This window comes from Amphibalanus amphitrite, unplaced genomic scaffold (assembly GCF_019059575.1).
Source record: "Amphibalanus amphitrite isolate SeventyFive unplaced genomic scaffold, NRLGWU_Aamphi_draft 001920F_arrow, whole genome shotgun sequence".
NCBI classification, from domain to species: Eukaryota; Metazoa; Arthropoda; class Thecostraca; order Balanomorpha; family Balanidae; genus Amphibalanus; species Amphibalanus amphitrite.
Window position 1 is genome coordinate 1 of NW_024883413.1, and position 13,128 is coordinate 13,128.

At 48.9% G+C, this 13,128-nt stretch overlaps 1 protein-coding gene across 1 annotated transcript in view; it reads left to right on the plus strand.

Moving 5' to 3' along the window:
• The first annotated feature begins 6 nt into the window (after nucleotides 1-6).
• LOC122375787 (serine/arginine repetitive matrix protein 1-like) overlaps nucleotides 7-13,128 on the plus strand; it is a 31,486-nt gene continuing 18,364 nt past the window's right edge. The window contains exons 1-2 of the mRNA XM_043355290.1: nucleotides 7-105; nucleotides 479-622. Coding sequence (XP_043211225.1) covers nucleotides 40-105; nucleotides 479-622 — 210 coding nt within the window. The 5' untranslated portion in view covers nucleotides 7-39. The remainder of the gene's footprint in view (nucleotides 106-478; nucleotides 623-13,128) is intronic.

The window sequence follows — 13,128 nt, forward strand, 5'->3', positions numbered from 1 at the left end:
CAAGAAGCTACAGAAGCTTTCGACGGAAGGGCAAGGAAGATGATGATGCAGTTGAGAGCTCGGGGCTGCCCGAGGTGCCACCCTCGCCTCGGCCCAGCGGCGCAGGTAAGGAGTGGCAGGTTGGCTGGAAGGGCTGGCAAACCGCCAGGTGGCTGGGACGTTTGGAGCCGCATGTGCTGACCTAGGGAGTACGGCGGAAGCTGTAGTTAGGCGTTGGAAGGGAGGGGGCGATTTCTGGTAGCCAGGAGTCTGGGTCGAATGTTGGTTCTCTGGAGGCAACAGTTGTGCTGGCCTGCTTCTGTTAACATGACGTAGAAAAGGTACACACGGAAGAATATCTCAACGTGCGTGGCAGAAGAAATTGTACAATGTTGAATGGACGACGCTTGACGAAAGGGTCGCTGGCGATTGGTAACCGCATTCATTCCAGGACAAGAGCTGCAGATGATGGTTGACGCTGCTTTCCATTTTCCTACAGGTCAGGGAAGGGCAGCTCGTCCCCAACAAGTACCGTCTCAGCATGTCTCACGACTCCATCTTCCAGACGGGCGGGGAGCCAGCGGCGGGCATGGACTCTGCTGCTTCGATCCCGTCCCTGCCCAGCTCCAGCAGCCGACTGGCGGTGAGTACTGGACTCCTGAGTCGAATCTGAGTCGGAGAGGAGTCAGGCTGGAGATACACACGGCGAAGTCACGTCAGACAGGGCATGGAATAAGCTATGCAAATGCAGTACTGGAGGTTTCAAGCTTTAGTATCTTAGTCGTCCGCTAGGTGCTGCGGTGTCGCTAGTGCTCTGCCGCCGAAGCGACCGGAATCAGGAATGGCCAAAGCTTGGCCAAAGCGATAGAAAATTGAGTGGGCAACGGCTAAGAAATTGTATGCAGTATCACATTTGATGGTTTGTGTGAACAGTGCAGTGATGGGAAGCCACAACTATTGTGTGTTATTCCCAAATATCAGGCCGTTAGACGAGTTCGAAAGGCTCCGATTGTGCAACCGATTATTACATCCGAGAAAGATGTAAAATGCACTGTCGTGACTTACAGTTGTTTATACCGGGAGTTCCTAAATAAACAGTCGAATTATTTTTGCCTCAAGTGGCGTCAACTAACAAAATCACAACAATCAAATTGCACGTGATGATAGCACGTGCAATGCCATTTTATTTCATACCAAAATCAATCACTTTCCATCATGCAGCCGTACAGTACAGACATAAAAACAAAATAGTACATTTCTATTTTGAGACAAAGTCAATCGTTGCAACACAACGTAAGCTACGGCGACACTTAAAAAGGACCCAAGTGCCATCAAGAACCGTCATTTTAAGTATAGTTGAGAAGTTTTTGGCAAGAGGTAGTGTGGAGAACGTAAAAAAGGGTAAATGTGGCCGAAAAAGAACCAAGAGGACGCCTCTAAACGCCCAAAAGGCACGAGAAGCCCTCCAGAGGAGCCCACAAAAGTCGCTCAGACGGCTGGGCCAGGAACTGGGCTGTAGCAAAACCACCGCTCACCGTTTGGCCAGAAACGACGTTCAGCTGTTCCCGTATAAGGTCTCCGTTCACCAAGCACTGTCGAAAGTCGACAAACAGTCACGGCTTCTTTACAGCGGCTGGTTTTTGAGAAATTGCGAGCAGGACAATGAGTTCCTTCACCGAATCTGGTTCAGCGACGAGGCCCATTTTCATATGGATGGCCGCGTGAACTCCCAGAATTTTCGATTCTGGTCGACGGAGCCACCCGATTTGGTCGCGGAAGCCCCTCTGCACCAAGGCTATATAAACCAGGTAGAACGCTCCGGGAAAAAAGTTGGAAACAATAAATTAGTTGCGGCATTCCCTGATGACGCGAATGTGGGTCAGCGGCCGGCGGCCGGCCGCCGCTAACACTGTATGAGGAGGGATGCGCGGAACTTTTGCTTGTTGGTGATTCCGCTAGGCAGTTAAATGGTAATGTTAGGATATGTTTCGAAAGTAAATTGAACGACGCTTCGAACGCCGTCAATGAATTTGCGATACGACGACTATTTATTTAGTTAGAGCCGGCGAACTTTTACCTTCCGACCGCGCGCGGAGGCGATATGGTGCCACACTGGCGGTTTTTACGATAGCTCAAAATTCTTTTGAGATAAAGAGATGAAATTTGACACGTCCTATCTTTTGATCAAGCTGGATCTTATGGTACAAGTCGCATATTTAAGGTAGGTCAGGTTGTTGACCTATGTTGTCGCTCGTGATCCTCTGCACAGTCCAAAAACAACGCAATTTCTGAACACTCAGTGCCAAGAAATCCACAGAAAGATGACACTTGGCAGAAAGAAGAGTTGTCGGTTTCTTACCGTTCGTATGTGTCGTGTTTTCACAAGAGTTTAGTAAGGTCAGGTCCGTCACGTGACCTCCCCTCATAACTCAATAGGTTTACGGGTTTACTACACCTTTTTGCACTCAAAATAGGCATCTTTTCATTCAATTTCGGCGAATTGCATTCAATTTTAGCGATCTCTCTATTCGAAGCAAATGAGAGATCGCTAAAATTGAATGCAATTCGCCGAAATTGAATGAAAAGATGCCTATTTTGAGTGCAAAAAGGTGTATCATAGAAGCGTTCATCAATCGCCGGAAATCTTAGCCAATCCCACTGGACACTGGATCCATACCCACATGGGGCCCTCCTGGCTGGCCACTCCCTCTGAAATCCACAATAACATTGGGCTGCGGCCACGGTTATGTATTAATGCTTTTCACTAACAGAAATACAACTTCAACCAGCACAGTACACGCCGCCACAACAGTCCGACCCACGTCCCTGATATCGACTAGCTCCCGGCCGGATGCACATACGCGGAGCCAATCAGTCCGAATGTGACCTGCAGCTTACAATTGCTGTGTCGCATGGCGCATGGCACAGGACGATTCCTAGCAGCTGTCGGCTGGAGTGGAGAAACAGCACGTTGCGACACACCGCGCCGGCGACAGAGCTCAGCAGGGCTGGTTGGAGGCTGGAGCCGGAGGTAAGGGCGGACACAGGCACAGACATTGCAGGACAAATAACAGGATGTCAGTTAGGGATATAATTCAAGACGAATGATTCAAGACGGACTGAAATAATACACATTTTGCTCACTTGGATACCAACTTCAAACTTGACGTTTATGTATAGCACCATGGAAACAATGGGCACACAGGAAAGAAACAAAAGATGAGGGTTTTTTTAACTCAAGGAAGTAAAACAGCCCGAAGTGTAGACAAGCACATACTTTTGGTAATAGCTATCAGCTGTCCTACTCCTCTTCTCCCTTCATCAACTACTGGACACATTTGAAGCATCATATATAGCACCAAATACCAATGTCCATAACCAAAGCTTGCAAGTAGTTTTAACTTCTATGAAGCCAGGGGAAATGTGCCTACATTATGCATGTAAACTCAAAATTACACATGCATGACAAAGGAAGCTTATGTAAAGAGAATAGTTGACAAAAGCATCTCATGGTTAAAATTATTCAAAACTGCACACAGGGCAAACATAAAAAGCAGCAAGTGTACTGTTCTGTTATGCTAAGTGAAGAAATAGTCCAAAACAAAATACAATCTTTTCATGTTTGAACTGGTTGTTCTTCTATGCCCCTTCATCCATATCTTGATTACAGATGGGCTGTTACTGTAGGCTGATGAAGTGACACTTGATTGCCTTTGTGCGAGTTTCAGTTGCAGCCTCCTTGGTACTGCACTGGAAAGCAGATTGAATTGAATGCCTCTGAAAGATAGGAATACAGGCAAAGTTAGCTGTAGTAGTGTCAATGATAATAGACATGACATTTTTGTCCTTTGACATACATTTGTTGAAGTACAAAAAGGTACAAAATAGATTGGTTTGTTTCAAGACACGCACACTGCACAAAGCCGCACAGACATTACAGAGGCATATGAAATTGGTACACATAAAAATTGATGATTAAAAAGGTCAAAACTTGCAATAATAATTGAAGTAAAAGTTACAATCACAATTCACAATCATTTGATTTAAAATGACTTGACATAAGTCACAAGACGCAACGCTCCTATTCTTTTATGCTTTCATTATCCTCCACATATCAACCAGCTAGATACCAGGCTGTGCAATAGTGTGTACATAACCCCATGTTGCCATTTTATTAGAGCAAGTGGGGTTACAACAACAATGCTAATGTCAAACCCACATCTGCAACCCGTACTGCAGTTTCAATCACCTTACAAGCACACCTTCTGGCAGTTTGATAGGCAGAATGGTCATAACTACTTTCTCCTCATATTCAACACATAATCCCTTTATACAGATACAGTTTAGGCCTGGTTATGGCAAGCATTTTCGAGAAAAGATATGATATAAGTCCAAGACAAAGGTCGAGAGAAACAACACCAACATAAAACACCGACTATGTAGCACTAGTACTGTCAAATTCATAAAAATATATACATGAGTCGATCAGAAATTCACTGTAGATTTCGAAAATGGTGTCAAATGCCACTCAAATACCCCCATTCGCATGTAAGAAGCAATAAAACACTGACCTTCAATTCCGCGTGCCATTCTCCATAGGCCACTGTGTATTAAACAACGCGTTCACTGATAGCAAAAAATGAGACCCACATATGACGCGTTTGCTACCAGCCAATCAGCGCTCGAGATGCCGAATGCTGATTGGTGGAGAGGGCCGTCGTTAGCAGTCCATTACACGTTGTTTTCCTTGAACATGTGCGTGAGCGCTGATGCTGCTCACGGGTTGTTGCCATTTTTCGTAATGCTGAAGGCACGGGAGCGAACCCCCCTGCTCTGCACAGTGTGAAGTGCACAGCCTGGTGTGCAATGAGCAGCAGTGGCATAATCGGACCTTTCTGGTTTGAGAACGACGCTGGGGAGTCTGTCACCGTCAACGCTCAGCGCTACCGGCAAGTCCTAGCCAAGTTCTGGACTGCGCTGAACAGGCGGCTGGGTGGAGACAGGCAGCTGATGGACCAACAATGGTTCCAACAAGACGGAGCCTCGGCGCACACGGCCGTTGCGACTCGAGAATGGCTGCGGAACCGATTCGGTTCGCGGGTTATCTCCCGCAGAGAGGTGCGGACCTGGCCCCCGCACTCTCCGGATCTGACCCCACTTGACTTCTTTCTCTGGGGTCACCTGAAGTCACAGGTCTACAAAAGCAACCCCAGAACCACAGATGACCTCAAGAGGGCCGTGTCGTCCGCGGTGCGCCGAGTGCGGCCGGAGATCTGCCGGGCTGCGGTGGAGTCCGCTCGGCGACGCGCAGAGCTGTGTGTGGAGCGAGAGGGGGCTCATCTGGAACACGTCCTCTGTGGCCGCAAATGAAAAGACAGCAAAAAGAAGATGGTATCACGTGAAATGGCATCGACTATTGTGTATGTTAGAAAGTGATTCGTTTTTGTCATGCCTTCCATGCTGATAATATACAGCTTTTAAATACGACTGTTTATTTAGGAACTCCCGGTATCTATCAATGTCATCATCAGGACCTTCGCACTTCCATCCCCATCACCTTCCCTGTTCCCGGGCTAGCAGTCAGACCCAGCAAGCAACCGACGAGGGCAGTTCAAATAGGAGGTTACCTGTCCGGGGTGACCGTTTGCGAGGAGTGGGCCAAACTCTCGCAATGGTCGTCTCACAGAGAAGAAGGAATAGATGTAATCGTGGGCTTAATTGGCTTATTGGGATGGGAAACTAAATTAAGAATGTAACTACTCTAGTACATAACACGGTATTGTCAATCACCAATAACAACCACAGTATTCAATCACTCGAGCGACGTCCCTTTCCGCTCGCCGTTTACTAAAATAACTGTTGGACAACGAGCTATGGCCTGATCACAACTAAACCAGTTAGAGAAGGATCACAAAGACTCTTCGTACATGGAAGGCACTTCAGTGCATACCGAGAATCTCTAGTGGCTGTCAGGGCTCGCCACCGCACCAAACCGTCTGTCTATAACCGCAGTCAGTTCGAGCCGCCATCTGTCCATCGTTGGGCGTCACACCTGACCGGAGACGCTGCAGTGACATCCGGCGTGGGGCGGGTCCGACCGGCTGGTCTGTCAGACCGACTGGACGGTGCTGGTGCGACTGACCCTGGTCTGGTGCTGGTCTGGTCCTGATTCTCCATTGTGGTGGTACAGCGATGGCGTGGACCTGAGTGATCAGTGATTGACAATAGCAAGTCTGACAAGGGACTTGGCTCATCGATGGTACGCTCCTGGCTCGATGTCGGTTCTTTCGTGATCCAGCGGTGTTTTGGTGCTCGTCAGAGGTGATTTGATATCAGTCTGACGGCGATTTAATTCGATAGTAGTCCGCCCGTGGTCTGGTGTTAGTCCACCTTCGGTCCAAATTGGTCCAAGTGCAATCCGGAGCTGATCCAGCGGTAATGGTTTTTGCCGGTAACATACCGTCTGTATGGGTGATCAACATACAACCGAGACGAACAGAGAAACGCCGACACAGTGAAGCGGCGCGCGCACTGGCCGCGTCAGGCTGGCCGCACCGCGCCGTTTTTGTCTCTGCGACTGACGCGGCGCGGACGCCCACCGCGCGTCAGCCGCCGGTCACCGGCCGCCGCTCGCCGCCGCTGCGCCAGTTTCGTCTCGTCTGGCCGGTCGGCGGCATGTGTGTCTCGGCAGCCGTGCTCTTTCTCTCCGAAGTCTGAGAGTTAGGTACCTGTGAGGTGGTTTAGCTGTTCTATCTTCGGTTGGACTTTGAGAACCGTTCTCCTTGACGCGTGAATGCGGATAACACGGCGACTGTCGCGTAATTAGTGAAGAAGTGAATAAGTAATAAGCGGTCGGTCGGCTGTGAGCAGGAGACCCAATGCATCGCGAATTTGAGTGACCGGCTGCAGTGACTGTAAAATTATTTTGATAAGGGACTTCACTGTTTAATCCAGTGTAAAAAAAAAAACTGGAGCAAACGTCCCTAAGCTAAGCTAGCTGTGGCATCTCCAATCCTCTGAAGGTCTCACTCGCCTCTGAGATATCGGCTGCATGACCCTGCCTTCATTCATCACTCCACCACCGCTGAACGGGCCGGCCTTCGGAGACATGAACAACATCACCACCCTGCCGGTGGACTGCTTCACCTGCGTCAACATGCGGAACACGCTGCGGACCGTCCACTTCAGCAGTGTCATCACCTCCTCCCTGCTGATCCCAGTGAGTTGGGGGTTCCATTGCAGTTAGTAATCGATGCTGGATTCCAGTCATCGATTACTTCTGGTTTGTAATTCCATCCAGGTTTGGCTTCCTTCTGATGAGATTGACACCATTTAGTTATTTGGATGGCTCATTATTTTTGGATAATGCGTCAAATATTGGTTTATTATTGATTGGGTACCTTACCCTTATGTCGTTATTACAAAGACAGTACCTATTCTATTAAATCCCGTGTGTCTATCTCGTAGCACCTATTTGCAAGACGTGTGCCAACGTTTCCTGTTTCAGAAAAATGCACCACTTTCACTCGGTTACCATAACCACTTTTCATTTCATACCCCTGGACCTCAAATCCTAATCAGCTTTACCGTCTCCCACGACATTCCTGGAATGTGCGCGGGTCACTGCTCCCAAATCTCCTGTCGCGGCCGCCCGCCGGTCACCGTAATCCAGCGTGTCACTGGCAAGTCACGACTCTTTTGTGTCGTCCACTCGAGCCTCGGAATCGCGCGGCGGCGCTCTGCGAATACATTAGTCAGCTGCCGTCGGTCGACACTGAAATGGCCTGCCTCTAAGCAGGTAACAATCTAGCGACAGAGACCGGGCGCTCCGCTGAGTGGTGCCGTGGTTGAATCTCACGCCAGATGGCGGGTAAGTTCACTGGTGGAGCTCCAGCTACTGAAACGACCGGCAGGGGGCGCGAGCAGAGTGACACATTGACGAGCGCCGCGCACGGCTGAGTCGGGCGCTGCGATGGCTTTCATCCTGCGGAGCGAATCTCACGGCTCTGAGTGGCGCTTGATGAAGTGATTATAGCTGAATCATGACGGAGCTAGGAGACGGCGCGCACTAAGCATTGGCCAGCGGTAATCGAGGTGCGCAGAACGGCAGCCTAAGAAGATTCAGATTGTGGACTTGGGCGTTTATTTTTTGGTCTGTATGCTAAACTGTGATATTTTACCACACCATTTTGCAGTATTAAGCGCAATCAATATACATGTTTTATCTTAGTTTACAGATGTGATGTGCATTGTTGCACGCGAAAAAAGGTATGAGCTAATCAAATACGGTGCTTATAATGGATTATCCTGAATTACAGTTAATTCGCTGCCAGTCGAGCTGCTGGCAGAGCTCATGTTTTGAAGCTGGAGTCTACCTCTCCAGTCCAGATGTTTGGGCTGCATTTAAAGTCCCATCATACTCGGTGGAAAGTGATAGTCCAGCTGACTGTCTTTTCTCTGTCCATTATACGGCATCTTACATTTCACTCTACCAGTAAAAACACTGCTCGTTTTCATCTCACTCCTCATGCCAACAGCCTCCACTGACTCACCCTTGGCCGTGACCCCGCTCCGACCCTTAGCTCCTCCACTCCCCTCGGCATCCCTCTCTGCCGACTATTTTTGGTGTAGCGAACGTTTCTTTCATCACCTCCAAGCCTCGTTCTTCCCTGCGTGGGTCTGGCAGCCGCTCCCTGCTGACACTCCTGGTCCGGCGCTGTGAGAATTTAGCGGCCAACTCTCTCACACAGCACCACAGACTGCGTGGGAGCCCAGCGCGCGGCGCCCCACTGGGTAGCCACAGTTCCGGGCTGGCGTTCAAGGTTTCTGAACAAGGTGTGTGTTGACATAAAGCTAGGATATTGGAAGGCTAGGGCAGTAATGAGTGGCTTTATGGGATGTTTGGAATTACCGTAGCAAATGTGTTACATGTCAAGATTAATGTGCAGTTAATGAGTTATGTGGTGGGCAGTTGACCTTGACAGAATTTTAAACACTCAGGGCAATTATTGAGGTTAATGAAAGGCATTTTTGTCATGTTACCAAAAGTTTTCTCAACATTTCATTTTAGCATTATTTTATTAATGGACATTTGACACGGACATGATGACAGGATACACGGTTCCTTTAAAAGGGGCACGTCCAGTTGGGTCAGCTATGTGCTCGTAATTATCGGCATAGTCGGTCTGATATTCCCAATGTTCCATTTTGACACCGCTGGCTGAAGAGGCTTCAGTCATGCGGAAAGCCCGGCGACCTAAAAACTCGGAATACCTCCCCTACCCTCTACCCTGACCTCTGAGCGGACGTTTGACAAGGTCTAATGGAGAATAGCATAGCGCCCCTAATTAACCTCTGGCCTTCCGGCGTCCGTCATTTCGCCAGCCTCCACTCCCTCTCTGAATCCGCATCGGACCTCGTCTTTTATCATCCCTCGCTACCACCACCTCCATCGTCTAGTTGACCTTCGTTTCACCTGGGCTACACAAATGGAGACATTTTGTGGGGCGATTCCACACGACGCCTTTGGGCTCGCTGGAGGCAGTAAGACGGCCTCGGTCGCAGCTGCTGTGGTGTCGCGCGTGGGACCGTGAGTCCCCCAAGGTGTCGCGTGTATGACCCTGAGCCCCGAGGGTGTCCGGGGATAGATTCGGGTCAAGGTCAGATGGGTTGGTCGGGGGATGGAGACGATGGTGACAAATTTGTTGGGCTGAGGGATACCATGCTTGTTTTAAAGAACACATGTAGTAGGTAGTGGAATGTCACGTTACTCCATAAACGCGCTGTGGATTTGACAACTTTTACGGCAACAAATACGTTCTTTCGACGGCGGTTTATTATTTAACTTATCGTTTTGCAGCGATGTCGTTTACCTGGTATTCTTTGGTCAATTACATCGTTGTCATATCGGATGCATTTATAAATGACCGGACTATGAATGAAAGAGGCACCTAACGTAAATACTCATAAAACCTAACAACTGGGTTAACCATAATGAGACCAACAGTTTATCTTTAGGCGCTCTTCACAAGTTATCTTCACGTGGGCACTGCGTTTGTCACGCCTGGATGGGCAAGAAGTGGGTGCTCATTTTAGGCGTATGGACGACCTGATTCGGTCATGGCTGAATGAGCCCAAGTGGGCGTTCTTGTTCCGAAAGAACGGTCTGACCAGCGAAGTGGACCATCTCGACCTCCCGACCTCCTGCGGGTCGCTGCGGGTCAAAGGTCAACCATTGAGACCGTTCCCGAAATGAGCCAGTGTCAAGTGAGATGGCTTTGTACCATTGTCGAACACAAGGTGGCGTTTATCTCTCGGTAAAATGGAGCAGCTGTAGATCCATCAGACCGTCGGACGGAGAATCGGGTCGTTTAGGCTCGTTGCGTTCGGGATGACCGGGGACGAGCTGTGAACGATTGAGCGATGTGCGAAGCGCGCCCGTTGAACCGGTGAGTCGTGTAATGAATGGTGGGAGTCTCAGATTCGCCACCTGCTCGAGAACCGTTAGGTACTGGCGATGCTACTGGTTTAGCGGTGAGACTGACTCGAAGCGATGGTAGAGGTAGTTATATGATGAAATTTACCATACCATGCTGCATTATGAACACAGGAAACTGAAACTGTTTGTGTATCCATAAAGTGGAATATTCCTGCCGGTACGGCGTGCTAGCGTCCCATGCCGCCATGCAGTCTCCGGTTACGCTGAGCCCGGGCGTTGCAGTCGCTGGGTTCTGCCTTCCGCGTATCGCAGTCTCTGTGTATTTGAGAAGCTGACAATAGAGAAGGCGCTGTTTTAGTCTTTTAGCACACTTCTATGGAAATGTTTGTAAGCTTTTTGCAATACTCTGGTTAGTATATAGCTAATATCATTTACAGTGCCGGGTTTTTCAAGACCTTCTCATGGCATTCGCTCGGTCTTGGAATCCATTTTGTAACTGGCAACTGTAATATGCCCGTGCTGCTCAGTTTCCCATGTTTGGCCTACGCTGCCGGCTGTAGCTGTGGTCGCGTTTTCCCGTGTTGGTCCATTCAGTCAACCATGACCAGTGGCGCTGCCGGCTATATTCTCACACTGGCATGTGTCTGTATTTGTCCGCGTGTCCGTGTCCGTCGTGGTCATAGCTGAGATTGCGCACTCGCAGATGTGCCTACGGCTATTATGCTAACGGTGGTGGTAACGGACGATTGATTTGCCATTGACCCAGCACGCTAGATTATGAGATTAGCATATATATATTTAAGAGTTTACATGAGTTTTGTTTGTTGATAATGAGGTACGAGTTTTATGTTGTGGTGCGCATTTTTAGATATGATAGTAGTGGATGATATTGCTTTGGTCACTGGTCGTAGTTTATTAAACTTGCCAATTCTCTAAACGGTAAACGGACGTCAAACATCACTTAGCAAACTGAATTTGTTTTTGAGCTGTCAGAATCCATACATAGTCGTCGGGCACGACGGAGTTAGCTGTCCACCGATAGCCCTATCAGCACTCGATAATCTGCCGTACTTGAGCTTCTGACTCATCAATGCGAGCTCTCGAGTTCTCAGTTCTGCAGAGCTGAGAACTAACTAGACAGAACTGGCTCTTTGGGCTGAGAGAAACGAACGACATTTCGTTCATTTCTCTCTACCCGCCAAGCGAGCGACAATCTATCGCCTTCCCGACCGCACGTCACGGCCCGGCAGTGTGGTGGTCCCATTATGTTCCGCTGGCTCGGTAAGTGAGCCATACCGGCACACGAGGATAGCGCCTGAGCGCCAGCTGTCGAGCGAGCGGTCAGCCGACCGTCTCACCGTTTGGAACTGGTCGCACAGACACACACAGGGACAGACACGTGAGCACGACACGGGACACCACTTTCGCCAGACAGCTGGCTGCTGTTGTCCTTTGAGAGGATGGTGAAGACAAGAAACTGTTTTTGAATGGTTGTTTTTGGAAAGGGAAACGTCGGACTCGTGTAAAGTCAAAGGTCAAAAGTAAAAATGAGCGTAACTAGATAGCAGATGATTGACGTTTCGTAGGTACTCGAAAACGGTCAGGAGGCGAAAAACAGTTTCATCGAGCTCACCGTGTACCACATGAAGTGATGTTTAGGATAAAGTGCATTCGAACAATGCGGCATTCATTGGATATGATCACGAATCAATCGCTCATATTCCTCACGGTGTTTGATATCGTCGAGGCTTTTTCTTGCCACTTATCGATCAAGTTCGTGTGAATCATATGCGGAGTTTGGCTCTCTGGTAAGTCAGCTTATCTGTCAAACAAACAGCCCACTTATGGTTCAAGCGCTGCCGGCGCTGGGTGTGACTGCGAGAGACACTTGAGGTGCAGCAGGTAGTCCTCTTATCTTTCTGTAATCTGTGTTCGATGGACTTATGCATCTTCCAGCCTGGTCAAAACCAGCTCATGGCGCTGTGATGGGGGTGAGGAATGAGTGGAACGAATCACTGACCCTCGCATGGGGCTCTTAACCGAGAGAGACTACATAGTACATGGTGACTACTAACTCTTGAAACCGCTGCTGATGAATGCTGACCGGCTGCTTAGACCACTGACAACTGATAATTTTGACTGCTGAACCTTCTAACCACATCTGATGCACGCTGACCGACTGCTGATTCTACTAACTACTGATACTGCTAAGCCTTCTAACCGCATCTGATGCATCCTGACCGACTGCTGACTGCCTGAAGCCGATCTGAGCCGTTAGTCGGTGCGATGGAGCTCATCATTGCCGTTAGCGCGCTCGGCTACGCTGCAGGCTTTGCAGCGTTATTAGGTCACTAACTGGTGGTCTGAGATGTGGAGCTGTTCACGCGAATCATATCTCAGGTGGCAACTATCTCGATGTCTGGCATCATGTGATAGCTATCATATGACCGCTGAGACCACTTAAGCTGTTGATTGGTGTCACGTTACCCACTCGACCTTTCAGGGTCACATTTCAGCTGCATTGGGATGATGCAGGGCAACTGTTGTAAAAATATCCTCTGCCGCCAAATCTCCGACTCCTACGAACGGAGTTATAATCTGTAGGTATTTTCTGTGTTTATTGACGATTTGAATGCTTCGATTAAATTTTCCACCGAAAATTAACTTTGAAATGAAATCATCAGATAAGTAAATAATGATGAAAGTTTGCT